Source organism: Branchiostoma floridae, chromosome 3, assembly GCF_000003815.2.
Source record: "Branchiostoma floridae strain S238N-H82 chromosome 3, Bfl_VNyyK, whole genome shotgun sequence".
Lineage (NCBI taxonomy): Eukaryota > Metazoa > Chordata > Leptocardii > Amphioxiformes > Branchiostomatidae > Branchiostoma > Branchiostoma floridae.
In genome coordinates this window covers 18,159,576-18,182,011 of record NC_049981.1, presented here as the reverse complement: position 1 = coordinate 18,182,011, position 22,436 = coordinate 18,159,576, and the positions used below count along the sequence as shown (strand labels likewise).

Sequence of the window (22,436 nt, the reverse complement as noted above, 5' to 3'; positions counted from 1 at the left end):
CCCCTAGCGGCTTGTTTTGGAACTGCAGGACAGGTGTAGTGTCAGACTTTGAAAGGGAATAACTCAAGAAGGGGTTGACGGATTGTTATGATTTTTAGTATGTGGATAGGTCACAGATGAAGCTTCATATAATTCTATATCAATTATGCAGATTGCAAGCTAATTTGCATAATTGATTGGAAAATCGTCTAAACATGCTCAGTTCAATTATAGGACCATTGCAACATGTGACCTTTGTAACTTAAAAAGAGAATATTGATAGATATATATTGTGCAAAATAAAGACCTAATTTTGCATAATTAATGAGAAAATGCTTTCATGTCATTGTGGTAAATGGCGGGAATTTCATACTTGTAGCATTTGGAAGTTATGTACAGGTGAACATCGTTGAATATTGATTATGCAAATGAGGTCCTTATTTGCATAAATTATCAGAAAAAGCGACAAAATCCTCCTTTCTTAACATATATTGCGCACGTCTGTTTGGTGAAGGAGATGATCAAGTTATATAATTTATGCAAATGAGAGCCTTATTTGCATAATTAATGACGAAGGTATGGGGTCGTGGAACTCTAGTTCAACATGTGTGACTTGCTCTAAGTGGTGCGCCGCATCCGGACCATGAAAAACGGCCGTATCAAGAGGCGTAAGTGCGCGTATGACTCTACATCAGTTATCAATTCATAGCCGCGTAATAGGACACTCAGTCAAACATATAGCATATGCAATTTAAAAATAGAGAAATATAGATAGACATAAAATGATACAAATTGTTATCTAATTTGCATAATCATTGAGAAATTGTTATAATATCAAAGTGGTTGATGATGATAATTTCATTCTTGCAACATTTGGCAACTACGATATTTGAACGTTATTAGACATACATCAAGTAAATTAGGGTCTCATTTACATAAATTATTAGAAAATACTACAATAGCTTTCTTTGCTAAGACTTTGATATTTCTAGCATATTGTTATTTAGCTAGAGAAGACGATCAACTGATGATATGATTTATGTAAATGAAGGTCTGATTTGTAAAATTGATGAGAAGCATTCACATTATTAGTTCACCCTTCACTCACAAGAGAACCCCTTTTGACAGCAATCCTCTCTAAACATTAATCGCCAGGCGAATGGAATACGACTATTAAAACCCATTGATAACAACAATCCTTAATATTTATAAACAATAAAACCGTCGCCATGGCAATAATTTTAATTGCCACACTTTTTCTGCTTGTTGAGCTCAGCAGTCTGCTCCCAGTCTCACATGGGAAGGACACTTTGAGGGAGCGTGATGTGTTAAGTACCATGGATTTAAACTTCGACTTAGGATTTGACTATTTGTTGAACCTGATGAGGGTCTCAACTTTGGGGACCAGTTTCTGCAGCACGTTGGAATGGACCCGAGGATTTCTCTACGCTTTTGAACTGTGACATTGAACTGGGATTTCTTATCACGAACTGTGAGTCAAAATTTACTCGAGGATCTGTTTTGATTGTTATTTTGGTTTGTTATTCTCTGTACTGTTTCCAATAGTCAAGTAGGGAAAATCCAGTTGTTTTGTTTCATACTTTCTGAAGGGGCACTGCCACTGTTTTGTTATTTCCTGTAGAGAGAACCAAACTGTTTTGTTTAGTTTAGTTTAGTTTGACGGCACTACCCATGTCGTTTTCTGTTGGCACTGTTTCTCGGTAGAAAATATTGCACTGAGTTTGTTATTTTTTGAAGATCTGGTTCTTTGTTTGTTACAGTTATAGAAAGCAGTAACCTTGTTATTTTCTGAAGACCTGGTGCTAAGTTACAGTTATAGAAAGCAACCTTGTTATCTTCTGAAGACCTGGTTCTAAGTTATTGTGAGTTATGGAAAGCGTTAACCTTGTTATTTTCTGAATATCTGGTTCTTTGTTACAGTTATGGAAAGCATTAAACTGTTGTTTACTTTTATGACATTGGGTGTTTGTGTCTTAATCCTCTCTAATCCCCTAGGCAATTAGCACAGTATGTGAGACGACCAGTGGTGCAGAAAAAGTGTTGGATTATCCAAAAAGTGTGGTACTATAAATCTCAGTTAAAAATCGCGAATCGACCTACCACGCACCCCCCTCCCAACAACTTACACCAATGCCCCCAGAGAGGCCGGTGAAGGAGGCTAACCAGGCCCCATGGGTCGCACATTGGCCACCTGCCATACTATTTAATCTACTTGGCCAATCTCAACCAGTACAAAATAATTTAAGAGCACTATGAAAACGCACTATAGACGTCCGAAACAAGTCGGAGCCTAACCCCTACCTGCCGGAGAATAGCATCTAAACATAAGTTTGAATAAATAACGTTATTAACGTTACTCAGTCGAGAAGCGCAACTTTCGAAATTGTTCAAAATCAAAGTAGGCGCAGACGATACACGATCCGTTGGCGTTGAACTTACTACACCGCAAAGGTATGCTGTAGTAAGTCGAAGTATTACCTGTTTAGGCTACAAAAACTGACTGGATCTGTGTAATACTGATACTATGTCAAGTACTGTTCATGTCGCAGTTTGATCTCCTGAACTTACGCGGCATTGCGTGGGTTTGTTGTTGTGGAGTGGGGCATTCATACGCCCCCCTTACGCGTGTATATTACGTGGGCTATTTTCTTACAGAGGAATACTTAAGTCTAGAAAGGGAAGTTATTTTCCACAAAAAAAAAAGATTATGTATCAACGGATACATAATCAGCTGAGATTTCCTTATCACCTCTGAAATTATTTTTGAAACCGAACTTTTGTTATGCCTTGTCAGGTGCACCGTATTAAGCCATATGATAGGCTGAGATTGCATTCGGGGAATATAGCAGCGTTTTGATACTCTCCAAGCAGAGGTTGATGGGGAAACCCCTTTGCTTATACATGTTATATGTCGTCTTTTTCTGTCACCAGACGGCATACAAGAAAAAGGTCACGATTTCTCAATCAGCCTCTGCTTGGAGAGTAGAGTATTGAATACTTTTTTTTATACCTATGGAAATAGTATGTACTTTATCTTGGCTCTCCTTTACAATACAATTGTTACAAGTTCCTTTACATCGTATGATATATGTTTGCTGTAGCTTTATGATTATTCAATTCACTACAATGAAGTTCATTGTATAAGTAATAACTCTGTAATCTACATGCTTCTCATCTCTTCTAAAACATGTGTATGAAATAAATTCATCTTAGTCCATCTCAATCAACTTGATTACAGACTGTTTACAGTAACGCACCAAGTGTGCTATTTTTGGGACTACTAATGAGTGACATTAACAATTGTTGCCCCTCCCCTTTATTTGAGGAACAAGTGATCAATAAGTTGAATAACTAACCATGACCCCACTTGACAGAAATGCTCGACGGACTTCTACAAACAGATAGCTTTATGGTCAAATAAAATCCAAGATCAACCAAATTGCAGGCTAGCAACAGTGATTGTGCTATTTTGGGACAGTCAAGTTCTTTATGAGTGACATGAATATTTGTTGCCCCTCCCCCTTCATTTGAGGAACAAGCGATCAGTGACCAGCCATGACCCCACTTGAAAAGAAACACACGACGTCCCTCCACAAATAGACAGCCTTATATGGTAACAACTCCGGGGTCAGACCTGTGAACACACCTGTAGGCTGGAATGTCGGGGAAACAAAGGTCTCGCCTCCGACGTCACAGGTAAATACAGCCGCAGGGTAAATATGTCGGAAATGGGCGGATCTACGTGGGAAAAGGCTTGAATCCTTCTCTTTTCGTCACCACTAATTGTCGTGCTATGTCAAGCCGCCGGTAGCACAAGGTATAAAAGCTACGTTTTCCGGACAACGTTCACACATGTCATAAGGTTTCCCGCATCTTCCAGCGTTCTGATCGCACAGATTTCTTATTGCCTGTACAACTCTGCTACTACTACGAGAGGGTGTGTGTATATTATCCCTCGCGTGTCACATTCCGGGAGTTCCTACAATCGCTGTTATTGATAAAGGAAGATGTTTAACACAGGAAGTGTACACCGCTTATTAAGTACGTGTGTGGCGCTGTGGATAGCGACATCATCTGTGGTGCTGTCACAAGGTGAGGCAAAGGCTCTAATAGCATACGATTTCTTACTCAAGGTGACAGTTTATACTCAAGAAACTGGATATGGTCGACCAGAAAACTTTACTATATCGGTATCCAGTTGCTTGAGTAATTGTTACTTTGCTTGTGTATCACATTACTTCTTGGGGGTCTATCCGTCATTGACGTAACAACTTAGTACGGTTCGGGTAACGTAAGTTTAGATCTAACGTTCACTACATTTTGGCTGATACCTAACTTGGTTGCCAGTTTACTAGGCTACACCTTCAAAGAATTTCATATGGTGACAATACCATACCCAATGGAAGTTAGGCCAAAAGTCAATTTACAGGTACCAGCTGCGGCAGTTTGGTTTCGACAACTGTACTTCAAACGTTGTGATTGGTGGAAACGTAAAATACACTTCAAAAACAAACTTTGCTTTTCAAACAGTAGATATAACTCTAAACGTTGTTTTAATACTACAGAAATACACTCTATATAACCGACAGAATGCAACGGTAAAAATGGAATTTTCAACATTTTTACTGTGCGAGTCAGACATAGGTGTGATCTTCGCATTCCATTTATGACATCATAGTACAAAACAAGGGAAATCCTCCTTCCTTTGGTATGGCTGGGTGGAATGGCTTACCTTTTTTGGCTAGGATAGCAGAGTCTTTATAAATGCACCAATTACCGGTGTTTGTCTAAGCTAAGACTACAGCTAGTACCGACATAGGACAACGTAATATGATATGTTATGATACACATATCGTAAGATATAGAACCAAGAAGAAGATCGTAATTACCTATCATATCATATCATATCATATCGCACTACATCACATCACATCACATCACATCATATGGTACAGTATGGTGTCGTATGATCTGATCTGATATACGATATGCGTAATTGATAAAAAATGCATAACATATCACATCATGTTGTTCATCTATGTTGGTACAAGCTGTCAGTTAGTCTTAGGATTATTCCATGTTTTAAATGTATACTGTTATTTATTGAGGAATGTCAATGCGGATGACAGAAAGAAAATTCCTAGATGAGAATTGTCTGTAATGTATTGCTGTCTTATGCCATTTGTATTAATGACTTGTTGCTCAAATAATATTTGCATGGGCTACCCTTCATCGTTTCGATGGCAAGGCTGGCCTGGTCGAATTTGATCGAAGAAAAATTTAATTTGTTTCCATAATTTGATCACTTGAAGCCTGCCTTATCGTCATGCCCGATGGTATCGCTTCAGATGTGACATCCACCGTGTCCACTGCAGTCCCCACCATCTCCGCGGCAGTCCCCACCATGTCCGCGGCAGTCCCAGGGGAGGAGCTACAGGTGAACAACATGTCAACCACGGAGGCTCACACCACACACAGGATCCCCTGCCCCACGGGCTCGCCTCCCCTGGGGTATGACGGGTTCTGTCTACACGGGGGAGAGTGTCTGTACCTAGCCGCTTTTCAAGAGGCATCCTGTCGGTACGTGAGAACAGTGACTGATAGAATAAGATATGAAAAACGGAAGATCTGCTGCAGTACCGTAGGAAGCCGCTAGAAGGCCCATTATCGAGCTTGGCCCCTACGCACCTACCAAGTATCATAAGGATCCATCTTCTTAAATGGCACTTAAGCATAACCTTCTTGGCGAAGGCAATAATTTTGTTAGTAATTTAGAGACTCCAGATTACGATGTATTTTCTGCGCCGTTGTGTTTGTATGTCGTTATGCTATTGCGTATATCTAGAAGTTTTGGCTGGAAGTTAACTAGGTAGCAAGGGGTCGGGAAAATAAGGTCAAGTTCGATAATGGATCTTGTGTGTTACGTAATAGATTAACATAGTAAATTGAATTTTCGACATATAAGTACTAGATAAAAACCTTATATTGGTACAATGGAGCTTGTTTTGTGTATTCTTACCATCCCGTGACGTTTCAGGTGTTTGGAGATGTACTGGGGCCAGCGGTGTCAGTACCACATCCCGTTCTCCCAGGCGGGACAGAAGACGGAACTAAGGGACACTTACATCATCATCGGCGTGTTGTCTGCACTCCTGACACTACTGCTGGTCGGAGGGATCGTACTTCTAGTCAGGTGAGGCCGAGAGAACCTTTTTGCCACGCCTCAGGGGCGAACCTATACTTTCCGTTAGGCTTTTCCAGTTCAGTATCTTGGTCCTCGGGTTTTTGAAGAAAAAATAATGGAGTGGGCTGAGGCAGGAGGAGAAATTACAACTATCCCAGTATTCCCCACAATACTCATTACACATTAGACATTAGAGGCAGGGGTTGCGTTATGTTTATTGATTTACACCATTTCAGCCAAAGGCCAGGGTTAAATAAAAATACACATAGACAGACATGTAACAGACTTAAAAGAAACAAACACGCAATATTCGGGGTAAATTCTCACCAAATAGATCAAATCTATTTAAATCACTTGCAGAAACTTTATCACAGAAAACATCTTTTAAACAATTAGTTTTCATGATTAACAGAAACTGTCTTGATCATGGCAAGTTGCTGATTTAAACGATTTCTGCATTTTCTGAACAGGAGATGTCGAAGAGAGTCCGACAGTGCGGGTCCGGCTCACACCCACCTGGAGAAAGGGCAGTCTACAGACAGACTCACGCAAGATGTATAGTGGACTATACTACACGTAGCAGGTAAGGCTATTCTACGATATTTTCACTGTCATTTTGTCCGAAAACAGAAAGTGATATCCCTATAACTCAACGGTAGCAGCTTCACAGTTTAGCTCCTGGTTACACTTGTTGGTAATTGGGATACCCCAAATCAAATCCTGGGATGAGCGCCTTGGTGCATCCGTCTTTTGGAAAGAGCGTAAAATTAACGGGGGGTCTAAAGCATGCAAGTTAAAGGGAAGGCCTTCTCTGTAAAACGGTCCCTGTTACAGAAACATCATGGAAACCTGTTGCCCTATGTGCCACTAGCAGGCACTGCAAGGTGAACAACACACAACAATTTTGTTTAAAAAAAAATTGTGTATAAACATGTATGCATCTATAACAGATATTCTTTCCATGTTTCATCCTATAAATCCGTTGGACTCATCGTAGTTTTCGTTTCTATCCTCAGATCATCTTCGTTGATCATCATCTTTGGCGACCATCTTCATCTTCAAGCTTGTAACTAGCAGATTCCTTGCGGGCAAATTCTGCCATTTGACAACCGAAGCTCTTCGGGAGAAACGTAGAAAAACGAAACTAATTTTTGCAGCAAACATGTAAAAACGTCCGTCCGTTTTCTAGACGCGTGTACCTATACGCTATGTAAATATGTTTTTAAGAAATGGATTAGTAAAAAAAACGTCAATGTCATCGTTTCATTTACTATTTCTAGTAAAAATTCATAGTACATTTGTAAAAATTCAACATATGGTTATATATACATATTTAACCCTAACTTATTTGTAAACTTGAGACAACAATGTGAGAAATATGTACAGTGTGTATCAGTATTATTGATAAATGTTGCAAATCATGATGAAAAGATTTGGCTTCTTAATTGACTGTCTGGTCGTTACTGTTTGACATTTAACGAAAAGTACACAATGTAAATATAACGTTTGGGGGCATTCTGTACGTCTTTTTAGTGCCGAGTCCAAAGAGGTGTCTCAAGCACAACAAAGGGGAAGTGCTAGAAACGCCACCCCGTAACAAGAGTTCGGAGACTTCATATCTCAATGAAATATTCTGATTATGGAAATGACTGTCACATATGCATAACCTACCCTTGGTTTTGGAAACCTTTAACTAACTTACACAGGTCACAATGTAGACAATCCAATCATCAAAGTTCACTACTTAGAAATGTGCTCTATTACTTTAATCATGCAAATCAGCAATTTATTGTCACATTTGGTATATGTTCATCTTTCACCTGCCACAAGCTACATACGATACATGTATTTGAGTCCTATCATGGAAAACACTATAAAGATAGATTTTCCTCAATAGATATGCAAATTAAGTCCTAATTTGCACAATTAACACTTCATTGCGTATATTTGCATACATGCATACTAAATATCATGGAAATCCTTGTGTTCCTTTGTTCCGTTGGAAGATTTTGACGAAAACGCCCCGGCAGTTCCAGAGCAAGTTGCTAGGGGCCTCACACAAGCTACCTGCCACCAAAAATCAAGACCATAGCATGGCCAGGTCAAAAGGACAGAAAACGGAAGTTCTACTGCAGTACCAAGGTCATATACTAGTAGGGGACCCAATATCGACCTTGACCTTTGTCTACACACCTACCCACATACCAAATATCATTATGATCCATCAAGAGGTTCTTGAGTTATGCTGACTACAAAATCCGGAAACACACACACGCACAGAGATCACGATACACCCAAAACAGTATCTCCATTTAACGCTCTTCTGAAACGAAAACGCATCATCTCTGACACAAGCAATTTATGCTAACTTTGTGTCCTGTAGTACGCCATGTAAGCCATGACCATTACTGTAAAATGACCACTCAGATAGAATAGCACATTACCTAGTCTTTAGTCACATATATAGTTACTGTTATAAGCTATTGTGTAGATATTAGTCTTGATTTCTTATGTATGTAACGTTACTGCCTAGAATTTGCCATACATTGCACCCACTACAGTCGTTGAGCAATAAAGATTGATAGAATATACCCTGATACGGAAACAGGATGCAGTACGAGGGGAGTCAAAAAGTAATGCCGTTGGTGTAATAATTGGCTCATTTCTTCATCAAATGAGATGAAATTTAGCACAGATGCATATTTTTTTTTGAGAATGAGACTCAAATATCTGAATTTGTTGTTCAGATTTTTACGACCGACAGTGTTGATTTCAAATGAGGACACCCCTGGAAGTCTATCAGAAGGTAAAGTTCGTCTAGATCTGACCAACTTAAAATTACTGTTTTTGCACCAATCGCCTGGACCATGTAGCCAATTTTGATCTCTGAGACCCAACAGTTCCTCCTTTACAGATGAAGTGAGGTGAATAACCGAAAATGTGACTCATACCTTTATACAATAGTCTCCGAGTCTCCTAAATTGGGAAACATGACTCTCCAAGTGTTGAGTATCGTGCAATAAGGAAGGGGTTAGGCCCCTCCCATGACCATGACCGTGACCGTCCTTCTAGGTCAAAACCTTTCACATGAACTCCCCCCTTCCTCTGACGTATTTGCACTAGGCCGCGGAAAATACATGTTGTGTTTCTGATTACGGTCCTGACACGTTGTAGGATCGGTAAAGTAAGGATTTTTCAGGACACTGATATGTTGAACGTCACATTGTAATCATAAAGATATACATTGTATATAGTACCAGTAAAGCATTGCACTTCTTTGTTCAGTGATTGTGCAATCATTGCACAATCACTGAGCAAAGATGTACAATGCTTACTACACATTTTAACGTTAATTGTTCATTGCCCTTTATAATATCTGTTAACAGACCGTGGAATACAGGATGTTTGTCTTGAATTTTATTACTCAGATGCCAGATCGAAAATTTTGTGTCCCTTGTTGATCAGTCGATCCAAAAAAAAGTCTAGGATCGGTTGGGTAGCCAGAAATACAGCATTTTCTTCCCTAATCCCTACCATGAAAAGCGTGGTGAAACCATTCACGTCACTGTCTTTTTAGAAAGGCGGGTACCATTGCGTCAATGCAATAATATGTGGACACGTTTGGCCACAAGCAAGAAGGCATAAATAATTTGTCCAAGGAATGTCCCAAAGTAGCCTGGGTTTACACAATATCTCTGGCCAGGGGTTATTGAGTCAGTTCGTTGAAATATTCTCCCCTTTGTCAAAGTCGGTGACTTCCGAGTGGGGACTTTACGCATTCGCCGACACATACATTTAAAGGATCTGTGCACCCACGAAAATGACATGACTCTTGCCCCGAAAAGCATACGCGATCCCTCACTAGGATCAAATTCTTTTCACATGAGCCTTTCCCCCTTGGGCACATATCCCCACTAAACATCGCACAGTTTTGTTACATTGTTTTATATTACATTCCTTTCGCCTATACAGTAGAAAGGTACACAGAATGATTTACACAAAACATGTGCTGGAAGATTTGTGCAAGTCACGAAGCCCACCGCTCAGGACAATAAACGCGCTTTTATAGAAGTTGTTGTTGTACTATTTATAAACCATGAGTTACTAAAGGCGAGCCCAGGACGCCTGAGGGTTTGACAGACGAGATTTGCTACCTTAGATATGGGTTTATCGAGTCTGTAGATCGGGTTTGTTCAGCTTATGTATCGGCAACAACGTGGCAGGTAGTGGATTGCGACCAGAGCTAAAAGCGTACTCATTGGCCTAGCGTCAGCGTAGCCTGGGTACCATCCTCCATTGTAACCACTGGGCCGAACTTTTCTTTCGTTAGTTAACGACGTTAGCAATCGAAAAATTGAGCCAGTGGTTCAAAGGATAATGGTACACGGGCTACTGTTGGCGTCAAAAAATAAAAACTTTCGAAAATTTCCCTTGCAGCTCAAACTGACGTATGACGCATTTGCCACTGAGGCCCAGATGAGTAGGTCATCGGAAATCGCAGTAATGCCACTGAATTTAAAACAAATATATAACGCTAATGGCAAACGGACGAGCGTCGTGGGTGGTGTGGTCGCCCTTCCTTGACACCAATAATAAGTTTGTTGCAAATTTAATAGGAAGTTACTTATGGAGGACACAGGACTTCAGATCAGGTCGACGAGCTTTGCTCTGTCATGCTGGTTTGGAAATCCTGGTCTCACCTCTCGGAGGATGGACTGAACTGAACCGAAAAGAGATTTGCAATAATAAAAGTGTGCATTTCGGGCAAATTATATATGATACACTATGACTTGAATATGTTTATCTGTGAGGACGTGATGGTGTAATCTGTATCTCAGATTCATCGATATATCCCAGTGGTGTCCATTGGCTCCCATTTTGGCACATGTTGGCGTCTAGTACGTTACATTTTTTTATTCTTACGTTTCTTTCTTACATGTCTTTTTTTTCGAATTGCCATTTGAAGCGACTGTCCTTCGCCAACAGTCACAAACAGGCGCGGCGCAGTGATGACCTTTCATTTGCTATATTAACTTGTGCCTGGCAGAGAACAGATCAACCATGCCCCAAAATAACAACACAGCTTCGTCGATGAAGGTTAGACATCCGTGCAACAACAAAAGTGTTACGGAAGGAACTGGATAACTTCTAGAAATGGTCATCCAAATGTCCAAACACAAGGTAGGTTTCCAAAATCTATCCAGTTGCAATATAACTTATATTGAATAACGCAGGTTGTGTAAACCCCAAGGGTAATTCACCCTATCGTGTGTTTTTTGATTTTCTTTGAGACAGAAAAAGACAATGTGGCAATGCATGGCCCAACCTCTCCTTTTCAAGTCAGTACCCATGTGAGTGGAGTCAGGAAAGCCGTGTTAATCCGTGTAAAGGCAAGGGCAAAAGAAAGGTAGCTAGATAAAATTCGAATCCAGGACCAACGTCTCTGGTTCAATCCATTGATAAAAATAACTTTGTCTGTGACATCAGGTCTATATCGACCCTGGTGCTCATCCCTTTTAAGCCGCGGGTCGCCCTAGCGGTCACTCCGTAGTCTCTACCAGGCTCCGTGGTTCGGTTGGTCTAATTGTAGAAATTGGACAAATAGAGTCAATAGTACGCTAGGGGAGTCAGCCGGCCGAGTAGGACCATTATCCAAACCTGTTTCTACAATTAGACCACCGAACCACGGAGCCTGGTAGAGGCTAGTCACTCCGCACGTAGTTTGTCTCTTTTAGTGGGTTGGTAGGGTAGTAATTTAGTAAGTTACCAGTGATTGTTGAGCAGGTCTGATAAATATACCAGACAAATATAAATCTAGCGTAAGGACTTTATAGTATATTCATAGCACAATTGGTAAATTGCTTGATTGTAGTTTAACCTCAAGAGGACCCTAAATACTGGGTTACAGTGGGTACAGAAATTGAAGCTGTGCACCTAGTTTATACCTTTTGGTCACCAAGATCTTTTTGCATGCCAGAGGGTTTGTGTTATATGCCAGGAGAAAAAAAGTCAGACTCGTACAGGCTAGTCGTGTTAAAAGTGGCCAAGAAGACGCATATAAACGGTTGTGCGTGCATTTTTTCTCGTGCTCAAGGCAGTTATGAGTGGTAATCAATACGTCCTGAGCCTCGCCAAAATAAGGTTAGAGGTATAACTATAAAGCACAAAGTTTAATGAATTCCTGCCAAACTTTTAATCATCATTATCATTACTTTGCAAGTGACACTGAAAACATGGGCAGTGCATTGACGTGTGCTGGTGTCTTCCGTCAGGTTTACTAACAAGTGTCTCAATGCACTTACACCATTCCACAAGTGAAAATCATATACTTTTTCTAATTCTGTCCCCCAAATTCAGCGTTCATGTTGTGTTAAGCAGCACGTAACGTTGTGTGTCATTAAGAGTATACTATCTGGAGAATTTTAACTCCTTCCGTCAGACTAGCATGGGTCACACGCGTGCATCCGGCCTCACCTTTGTGCCGCGCCACCCACTCGCCCGACCGCTACAATAAGTCTCAGGTCAATTGATAAGAATAAAACAATCTCCAAGAGGAACGCCCATCGTTTGTCATTTGATATGCCGCCATATTTGGCAGAAGTCCACAAATGTACCATGTGTGTCCGTGTGTGGACTTGTGAGCTCTACGACCGGAAATAGGTGTTGCCCCTCCTCCGTGACCCTCACCACAAACTGTTGTTGTGTTTTGTGTACTTTCCATGGCACCTGTACCGGATCGGTCTGTATAAAGAGTTCAACCCCTTCAGTTAAAGCACGCGGTTCCGAACAAGTCACATCGCTGTTTGTGTTTTCCTCCATGCGGACCACATCGGACCAAATCTTGCTTCTTGCGCTCTGTCTCATGCCAGGTAAGTGTCGCAGGTGAGACGACCACTACAGGTGTGTGCGGCTAGTGTTCGTAGTCCGTGTTTAAGATGATATCGCCTGGTAACAAGTGGGTCGCTACGGAGCGCCGTGTTCCCTTACCCACCGTGTCTAGCAACTCGCTTAAAATGTGTTGAAATGACAGAGTGGTTGGACTAGTTTGAAGCAGCCGTTAAAACAAAGCACACGTGTACAAGGCCACTGGAAACGCCCCCAATAGGCCCACACACCGCGTTCTCTCGGACATACTGGGTATCCGGTTTACCGTATAGTAACGATATAACGTTAGGCATATACATGTGCCAAACAAGACCAGGCCACAAGGGTTTTGTAAATAGAGTTCACGTTTGCCTTAATATGCAATACCGTTTTTCTCAAGTGGCCCCCGAGTCCTGGGTTTTCTACCAAATACAAGTAGCCTAGAATGGCCAAATAGGGTGAGTAATTTGCCAGAGGTGTTAGCCATTCATAGAGTTCCGTACATTCTCAAACCATGCCGACTAACGTCTCTAGCCCGGAGTCAAATAGTTTGAAAGAGCGAATATATGGTAGCCCCGGGAAACTGAATAGGATGTCATTTAGACTAACTCATCTAAAAAGCCATCTAGCCTGCTTAGCTGATTTCTACATTTGTTTCTGTAGCAATCCAGAGTACATGCTCATGGAAAGTCGGTTGTTTTCGTAGACCCATTTGAGGGGGTACGTTATCTGTGATTATCGTAAGACTTCGTAATTACGTAACTATGACGTTGCAAAACCTGGTCGTTTCCGTAGGACCAACCACCTGCTATTCTGAGCACGCTGTTTATAAATTGTTAAAAATAAGTCGTGTGTATAAGGTTTGTAGACAAATGTTTACACTACAACAGGAGGTATTGACAGCCACTGTACATGTATATGTGTAACCCAATGCGAAGTTCAAGCGACGAAGCCAAGGAAGGAATGTTTGTCTAGCGGATTCCTTAGCCCTTTGTTACGAAGAGGTTTGCTTGGCAAACGTGAAACGACAGACATTTTCACACCTGGAAAGAAAGGGTTTGAAGGCACACGTGCTTCTGACGTCAGGTGTTGACGCATGTATACAAGGGGTGGCTGGACACACAGAAGGCATGTTATCGTGTCTTGGAAAGATAAGACTGTGTAGGTTACAACTTTTTACTGTGAACAGAAAAAAGAAAAAGAGGCCACTAAAACTTTTATTGGAAATTTGTGTCATGGGGAAACTAACACCCGAATGAATCTACTACTTCAATGGAAAAAAAAAAGCTGTGATGAATTTTTAAAGAGTCCATTCAAAGTCACAAAGAGGGTTTTTAAATAATATTTGTAATAAGTTTGTATTAGAATAAAAGAATATCAAAGTCACAATAGCTCTGCATCTTTCAAAAAATAGAGAATGAATTTATCTTAATTCATTTCGATATTTTGGAAACATTTAGAAAGTGACTATTAAAAAAAACTCTGATAAAATAGAACCATGCTTACTTACAACTTAAGTAGGAAATTTGTGTCAGGGAATCTACCAAATGAAAAAAAAACAAAAAAAAACAACGGCTATAACATTCACTGTCCACGAAAAGGCAGTCACATTGGACCATTATAAGTTTGGCAAGCTTTTTTTTTTCAAAAGACCCACGTAAAAGAAGTGTGACAAAACTGTGCACTAGATTTTCGAGTCGGAATGTGCATTCACTTGTTTGGTACTTACAGTTGACTGGATTTCAACAGGGGGACTGAAGCGTTATCCAAAGAACATCAATTTTGGGTTGAAATTAGTCCATGACTCATACGTGTAGGCGTGTCATGGGATAGACACCTGCTTATTGCAAGGTTACGCATCAAGTGACCTGTCACTCGGTATTTGGTAAACCCTGGCCCCCTGCTTTACAGGTTGTGACCTTGGCAGTATGTGAAGAATTGAGTGGAATTGGTGTGGCAAAGCTGTATAGTGGTTGGCCCAGATCTTGGAGGTCCTGGGTTCAAATCTCCTGACATGCCCCAGTGATATTGTACCCTTGGGAAAGGCACTTAATAGGAATTCCCTCACTTCACTCAGGTGAAAATGAGTACCTAGCTGTGATTGGATAGGGTGTTAAATGGAGGTCCTGTGTTTGAGGAGAGCCACACCTCAAGCAGGTCAAAGAACCCACCACACAAGAAAAGTAGGGGTCTGTTCCGGTGACAGTAGATCAAATAAATCTGTATGGATATGCAGCTTGTGCAAACCTGGTGTGTTACGCCTTGAGGTGGTTTGCCGGGTATGCAATTGAAAACAAAAAGAATTGTTGGTGACTCCTTTGTTTACTTACCCACAAGAAAGGGAAGCATTATTTTTGGCTTGTCTATCTGCCTGTGTGTCTGTCTGTCTTCCTGTGTTTCTACAATACCAAAACATAATGCAGCTGTGAAACATCAGTGCTGCCACTATTGTCAGTGGGTCGGGAAGGATCACATATCAGTATGGGTAAGGGGGTGAAGTCTGCCATCTCTGATTAGGGATTACAGAAACACATAATGTCATGTAAAGTGATAAAGATAATGGGGTGAAGTCTGCCATCTCTAATTGCCTTGTCACCTCTGTGGAAACGGAGGTAATGTACATGCATGCAAGTTCGTGGGGATTTAATTCCGCTGTAAGGAGAAAATCGAGTGTTTGTGGTCACTAGGTTCTGAGTTCACACAATAGTCACGTATTGTACAGCAATTAAAACACCGGCACCTTTACAGGGAGCCAATTGCTTCAATAAGGCAGCACTTTGGGAGAAGAGAGAACAAAATTTTTGTGGTGGTTTTGAATTTGCGATGACCGCAAAAACTGCAAACGTAAAACCTCCGCAAACATTCCTGCATTTACTGTATTGTAATATCAGTTTTGTCAGTTTGCCTGTCTTGGTGTACATCTGCAGTTTGTAATGTAAAAATGGAAGGCAGAAGTGGTGTAACACGAGACTTGTTTGTCCATTGCAGGAACAGCGTCACGGGCAGAACGTGATGCTGATGGTGACGAGTGCCCGGACAGGTTTACCGGCTACTGTCTGCGGGGGATCTGTGAGTACATAGCGGAGGCAGACGAAGCATTGTGTTTGTAAGTACATGTACCAGTACGACTGTTTCTGACAGACCCTTGTTTCAGTCTCAGAGTACATGTATATTTTTACAGGTTTTTTTTTTAGCCATCCCCTTTAATGTGCTTGAAGCAACTCCTATACAACAGGAGTCAGGGCCCCCATTCTATGTCCCTTCCAAAAGAGGGGTGCAAGCTGAGATGCCCTTCCCAGGAGTGAACTTGAGTCTCCCACTTACAAACTAATTGGAACGAACTCAACTGACATCCCTATCACAACTGACACAGGGTGTATCAGTCAGTGAATGCCTTAGGCCTGTCACTCACAATTCAGGCCTAGGAATAAAATCTTGTTACCAGTTATCAGACCGACCCTGTCAACACTGGCCTTTTTTCAGGCTAAGCAAATGCTGTAGAATCGTTTGCCAACATTTTCTCCTCATCCTGTTGCAATATAAGAAAGATACAAAATGACCAATGTAACTCTAGGTCCCCTTCATGATGACACTTTGTAATATTGACGGCCAAAATCTGAAAAAATCCCTTTTGAGGGACTCCCGGTAGAATCTCAGGGCTATTGGTGTAATTGTACAGCGGCCTTGCCACGGTAAGCATTTTCAATCATACCCACTAAGTCATTACACCATACTCTTTTAATTATGTTGGGCTCTTTTATGTGCAAAGACTTACTGCCCGAGGTTTATGCCTTAGCTCCATCATATACTGGGCCAACAGTTTGATATCACCATCCATCAAATGATGACTGTGATCTCTTATAGTGACGTAACATGTCAAACTCAAATTTTGGAGCATTCTATGCATTCTACATAGATTCTAGTATGAAATCTTTTATCGATAACAACCAAATCTGTTTGAAAATCAGTAGGTAAATGACCAGAGAAACAAGGGTGAGCAACTGTGATTAGACTAGAGCTACATGTATGTGGGAGTTCCTCATGCCATAAAATTGTCAAAATGTTTGACTTAATGTCAAAATGTTTGACTTTTACCGGGGCAAGTTGATCTGCACACCTCAGGTCACAGTTTTCCTCACCTTAGTAACATTACTGGGTAATACCTAGTGATGATCATAATGATTTGAATTGTGGTTGTTTATATAAGCTTTACACTTCATAGTTAGTCCCCAAAATTTGAGTTGTGCACCTTACTTCTGGGTGAGGCATGTGGAACATGCACCAGTCATAAGTTATTCATTAGACAGATTGGCACCTGAGTCAATAACAATATAGAGAATAAATCACGAATTCATTGTTTGACACTGACAGGGAATTTGCCACAGCCTTAGTGTTTGCCATCCCATAGTGAGAAATCAAATGATATAGTTTGCAGTGGTTCAATGTTCTCAAAAAGGCTTGTTGTCTTCAGCCTGCTTACCACCTTGTTTCAACTGTAAACTTAAAACTTTACCGAACACTCAATTTCTCCCTACCACGAATCAAATCAAATTAAAGCAAACTTGAATGCATTTACAGTGGACTTAAGTTTGTGGGGTTTAATGTTCAGTTTTTGCAATGACCGCAAAAATGCTTGTTCATACTCCTGCCTGCCTACCTTGTTCCAGCTGCAAACTTAAAACCACCGCAAACATTTCTTCCCTTCCACAAAATTAATCCCGTGAACTTAATCACAATTACTGTTACATTAGTATACAAACCTATTGATAAAAAATCACACCAGAAACAATTTTGACGAATGTATATAAGGTTTTTGCCGGATGCTGTTGACCATTTTGTACTTTTTCTTGTTGTTCAATGGACTGACAAGCAGCCAAGCCCATTGCACACCAGGGGGTACCCTCACTTTTGTTGCTAGGTGTGACAAGTCTTTTAATTAATGTGTTCAAGGTGTGGCTCTCATTTGATAATGGGACTGATGTTTATTGTCCCTTCAAAAGGACTACAATCCCTATCAATAGTGTGCGTATTGAGAAGGCAAATTGTTTGTATTTTCCTTGTCACCGAAGTCGTATTTTCCTTGTCACCTAAGTTGCTTATTTGGAACATCACCTCAGTGAAGCTTTATGGCATGCCTTTGCCTTATGTTGTCTTGGTCACCTACCTTCATTTCCAAATGACTATGATCCCTATTAATAATGTGCATATTGTCAGAAGATAAATTGACATGTATTTTCCTTGTCACAGTAGTTGCTTTTGGTGATTGCCTTTGCCTTATGTTCTCTCAGTCTACCTCATGATGTCTCCCATGATGTCTCCATCCGTAAACTAACTTGTCACTTGTGTACAAAAGCTAACTCATTAATCCAAACATTCAAATACTGCTCTGCTGAGGTGATGCGTACCCTCTTCTTGTCACATTGCTCTGGCGGTGTATTGCACCCAGCTTTGGCACAATCACAGTGCCAGGTACTTTACAAAGGCTCCGAGTAGCTTGTCCTGATGCCCTTTACATCATCATTTTGCAACCAGCAACAGCCTGTTCTTTTACGTTCTTATTTTAGGTCTGTAACGTTATGTGTGTATGGGCCTTTGACCCTGAAGCAAACAATAAATAATAGACAAATATTGGGGTTTAGCTACACCAATAATCATAGGTGAGGTGTTTTCGTTAAAAGAAAACCAGACAGAAAAGAAAGCCTGACAAATGCCACAGAAATGACAGCTAGAGCCTAACCTCTGCTTTGAGAGCACTGAATCAGTCCATTTCCTAGTTTGCTGTTTTGTTTTAAAGTTTATTTTACATCTGAATTGTACATGTTCCATAAGGAACAGCTAGACAGTGTAGCTTCTTGTGGTCAAGCTGTTGGCAACCACAGTGTCAATCCACCTGCAGCAGGCCAGAATGTACCCTTGACCAAAATATATCCAGGTAGATTCTGGCCAGGGGTATATAATGGCCTGCTACAACACGCTGTGAGTAGTTAGATAGTACGGATTCAGCATATGTCGTACAGTTGTGCTTCAATTTGTATGATTTCTGCCTGTGTGACCAAATGAATTCATTTTAGATTATGTTCTTTGCCAGATGTCCAACAGACTACTGGGGGCCTCGGTGTAACCATGCACTTGTGGAGCAACAAGTTGCCAATGACTTGGTGGATGTACCGGTGGCTGTAATTGTCGGTGCCATCTTCGTATCCCTGTTGGTCCTATTGCTAGTCATCTTGCTTATCATCTGTATACGAAGGTAAGTGTGGACATCAAATATTGGAGGTTTAAGCACCTGAACAGTTTGGCCACTTACCAAATAACTTTGGCACCAGGCCTAGGGCTGTTTCTAGTGTCTGTCATAACCCTAACCTTAACTATAGTACAACCATAACCCAAGTCATCCTGGACCTGGTGCTGAATCATCCTAAGGGCTGAACCGTGCAAGTGCTGAACTGTTGTGATAGCATTGACATCACCAGCTACATGTGCAATGCCCAAAGTTAATTCAAAGTCAAAGAAGATATGAAAGAACAAGAATCTACTGTTCTGTAGACTATTCTCTATGACTTGAACTTCATAATGAAGGCAACTGTTTTTTTGCAACAAATATTTTTTATTCTCATGCTTGCATCAGTTTTGGGGTTCCCAGAGGATGTCATCCATATAATCGAATCAACATGGCCTAATGTTTCAACTGCAAGGACTTCACAAAGAAAGCGCAAACACTTGATGGTCTATGAGTCTGTGCCTCAAAATCTAGGTGACACAAAATTGAGTGAATTTAATGCTAGTTCACCTTTGTTAACCTTGGGGTAACCCCCTCCCTGTAAAAAATTACCCCGTCACAGAAACAGTAAGGAAACCTGCTGCCCTATGTATCACTAGGCACTACAAGGTGAGCAACAAGAACAGGTTGAAGTTACAAAATGTACTCTGACTTTTTTCTCCTATTCTAATAGATACAGAAGACGGAGACAGGCGAGGCAAAGACCACACATACTGCTAAATGGCACACATTCAGTTGGGGTGAGGAGCCAGATATCAGAAAAGGTCAACCCACCTTTGCTGGTGGAATACATGACAACTGTATAGCCATACAAGGTGTTGAACATCGTGACAGAAACTTTTGGATAGAAAATGAATGGGAAAGGCTATGATTTGTGTGGTTAAACTACACATGTCCAACAGCATCAGGGTACAGGACTGTACTGTAGTCTATTTTTTTATTGAGCCTGGTGCTCTGTACCAAGTATTAAAATGTATTTTGTTTGGTCTGGCCATAAGGCCCCTCTGTAACATTGCTTCTGTGTGCTGGAAGTTTGTACTATTTATTACACTTATTATTTATTTTGTTTACTTATCTTCTTGTTTTTCCTTTGTGATTGGAGAAGAAAAAAATGCCAAAAGATTGTGGCAAATTCTTTTTCTATCTGGTACTCACAGCTGTTCAAAGCTAGCCTTTTGACACATGTTGTGGCAGAAAACTTCAGTATTGCCTATAACAAACATATAGCCCAAATGACAAAATGTTCCCAACACATGACATTTATGTTTCCAAAATCTGATTTTTATGATGTTGACAGGGTAAGCTCTGAAATGCTCTGACTGGACGAGTACCAGTACTTCCCACTGGTGGTACAGTATGAATGGGACACATTTTGAATGATAATCCCTGCTTTTAATGTGCATAGTTCCTCAATCTAAGGACAGATACTCTTTATTTATTACTATAATTATAATCATTATTAATATCACAGCTTTTTTAGATGTTTGCCATAATATTACTCATACCTTGTTGTCTGTTTGATACCATGTATTGAAGTATGTAAAACTATGTTACCAGTAGATACAATGTATACTGCAACCAAAATCCAGGTCATCATCTGTCTATTTTCTACTACCTGGTATCATGACATTGTAAAGTCAGACGTAAGAACATTGTTCGAAGTAAAAGTTCTATGTTTTGTACAGTATTAATTAAAGTAGTTCATTTTATACTAGTTTTCCTTGTGTCATGTTCCAAATATCTCAAGTTATAAACTATTTTTCTACAAACGACAACTTTATTTCCTCACTTCCACTCCACCCTCATCTGGACCAATATACCCATTTTTAATGCCTTTCTTGTTGCAAATTTTTCACGATTATTTTACTTGACTCATGTCTTGAGCCACTCTTCTTCAAGATTATTTTATAACTGACATCTTACTTCCACAAATATTCTCAAGTTTTTTTTTCTAATGATGTATGACTTAAAGTCAAAAAGTTTTCAACAGGCAGGGTCAACATGGGAAGCTGCTGGGATGTTTATAATCTTGCCTCCTTTGAAGACATCTAGGACAGCTTGTATTTATTTCTTCCTCTGCTGACTTGCAATTTTCAAAATGGGCCTGGTTCTCTTAAGCTGGGAGAGGGAGTTTTGCTGCACTTCTCCCAACATTGGAGGACCTGGCCCATGTTTACAATTGCCAAATGACATCTCTCCCAAAGTAAATGCTGGCACTCCTAGATGTATGCTAAAAAGGCTATCCATAATCAACTTTGTTGTTAATTTGCTCATCCAAGACCTACCCAAACACACACACACACACACACACACATGCGCGCACACTCACACATGCACATACACACACACATGCACATACACACACACACACACACACACACACACACACACACACTCACGCATGCACTGACATTCCTGCCTACCTACCCAGCCCCTTTACCCCCAGGTCACTAGGAACAGACATACAGATGTACCCAAACAATACCTCTATTTTCATGGACCGAGGTTAGAAGTCAGCCCTTATCCCAATTGGTATCCTAGTGACTGAAAGCATGCATTCTTTAGTGTGGAATGTTAATCCACATTAAGCTCCCACACACAGTTACATTCTGTACATGAAATGTAAGGAACAAGCAGTAGTGCTAAATATGGTCATATGCAAAAGCCCCAAAACTCAATAATGCTCTGAATCTATGCCTAAATGATTTAGTAAATCCCTTTAAGACTTTGATTTGAATGTAATGTTTATACACTCTTCATGCAGTGATGCAGACTTTAAACCTGGAATCAGGGCTGCATCCTACCTTAGATTATTTTCTGCCCAACTCATTGTTTGCGAGCACATGTTGTTAATTTTTGTTGATGACTCAGTCATTTTAAGCTTAAACAAAAACATTTTCATCAATTGCATGTCATGAAGTTCTGATCTTGTTAGACTGAGATCCGCTCCAACAAGCAAATTTCTGTCCATGGGACAGAGGGACAGGTCTTGGAGACAGCATTGTTTACACACCACTTCCCGGGGTTTATGCAGACTTTAAACCTCACATCCATCCATATTGTAGCTGCCAGTTTGGACAGGAGAGACCCAGTATACACACGTAACAA

General features: G+C 40.6%; 2 protein-coding genes across 5 annotated transcripts; both read left to right on the top strand.

Annotated features, from left to right (window-relative positions):
* Window positions 1-3,679: 3,679 nt before the first annotated feature.
* Window positions 3,680-7,614, top strand: LOC118412253 (pro-neuregulin-4, membrane-bound isoform-like). Of its 2 annotated transcripts, none has more exons than XM_035814983.1 (5): window positions 3,680-4,092; window positions 5,313-5,580; window positions 6,038-6,193; window positions 6,655-6,767; window positions 7,201-7,614. In XM_035814983.1, exons 1-4 carry the CDS (start codon window positions 4,008-4,010, stop codon window positions 6,743-6,745), a joined length of 600 nt encoding a protein of 199 aa, XP_035670876.1. In that variant the 5' UTR covers window positions 3,680-4,007; the 3' UTR covers window positions 6,746-6,767; window positions 7,201-7,614. The 2 variants fall into 2 exon arrangements, with proteins under 2 accessions (XP_035670876.1, XP_035670877.1); XM_035814984.1 differs by having other exon boundaries at window positions 3,688-4,092; window positions 5,349-5,580.
* A 3,446-nt stretch (window positions 7,615-11,060) lies between these two features.
* LOC118412018 (protransforming growth factor alpha-like) lies at window positions 11,061-21,042 on the top strand. Of its 3 annotated transcripts, none has more exons than XR_004830714.1 (4): window positions 11,061-11,365; window positions 16,037-16,154; window positions 19,137-19,298; window positions 20,002-21,042. XR_004830714.1 is itself a non-coding variant. In XM_035814602.1 (4 exons), the coding sequence occupies exons 1-4, from the start codon at window positions 13,002-13,004 to the stop codon at window positions 20,132-20,134; spliced, it is 465 nt and encodes a 154-aa protein (XP_035670495.1). In that variant the 5' UTR covers window positions 12,232-13,001; the 3' UTR covers window positions 20,135-21,042. The 3 variants fall into 3 exon arrangements, 1 of the variants encoding a protein (XP_035670495.1); XM_035814602.1 differs by lacking the exon at window positions 11,061-11,365 and adding an exon at window positions 12,232-13,053; XR_004830713.1 differs by lacking the exon at window positions 11,061-11,365 and adding an exon at window positions 13,450-13,506.
* The last annotated feature ends 1,394 nt before the right edge of the window (window positions 21,043-22,436 follow it).

What these genes read in the sequence shown, in the direction of transcription:
- LOC118412253 (XM_035814983.1), top strand. Translation starts at nt 4,008, where the DNA reads ATGTTTAACACAGGAAGTGTACACCGCTTATTAAGTACGTGTGTGGCG. An exon ending in ATCTGTGGTGCTGTCACAAG is followed by an intron (nt 4,093 to 5,312) that starts GTGAGGCAAAGG and finishes GATCACTTGAAG; the next exon opens with CCTGCCTTATCGTCATGCCC. An exon ending in TTTCAAGAGGCATCCTGTCG is followed by an intron (nt 5,581 to 6,037) that starts GTACGTGAGAAC and finishes GTGACGTTTCAG; the next exon opens with GTGTTTGGAGATGTACTGGG.
- LOC118412018 (XM_035814602.1), top strand. Translation starts at nt 13,002, where the DNA reads ATGCGGACCACATCGGACCAAATCTTGCTTCTTGCGCTCTGTCTCATG. An exon ending in TGCGCTCTGTCTCATGCCAG is followed by an intron (nt 13,054 to 16,036) that starts GTAAGTGTCGCA and finishes TGTCCATTGCAG; the next exon opens with GAACAGCGTCACGGGCAGAA. An exon ending in GCAGACGAAGCATTGTGTTT is followed by an intron (nt 16,155 to 19,136) that starts GTAAGTACATGT and finishes GTTCTTTGCCAG; the next exon opens with ATGTCCAACAGACTACTGGG.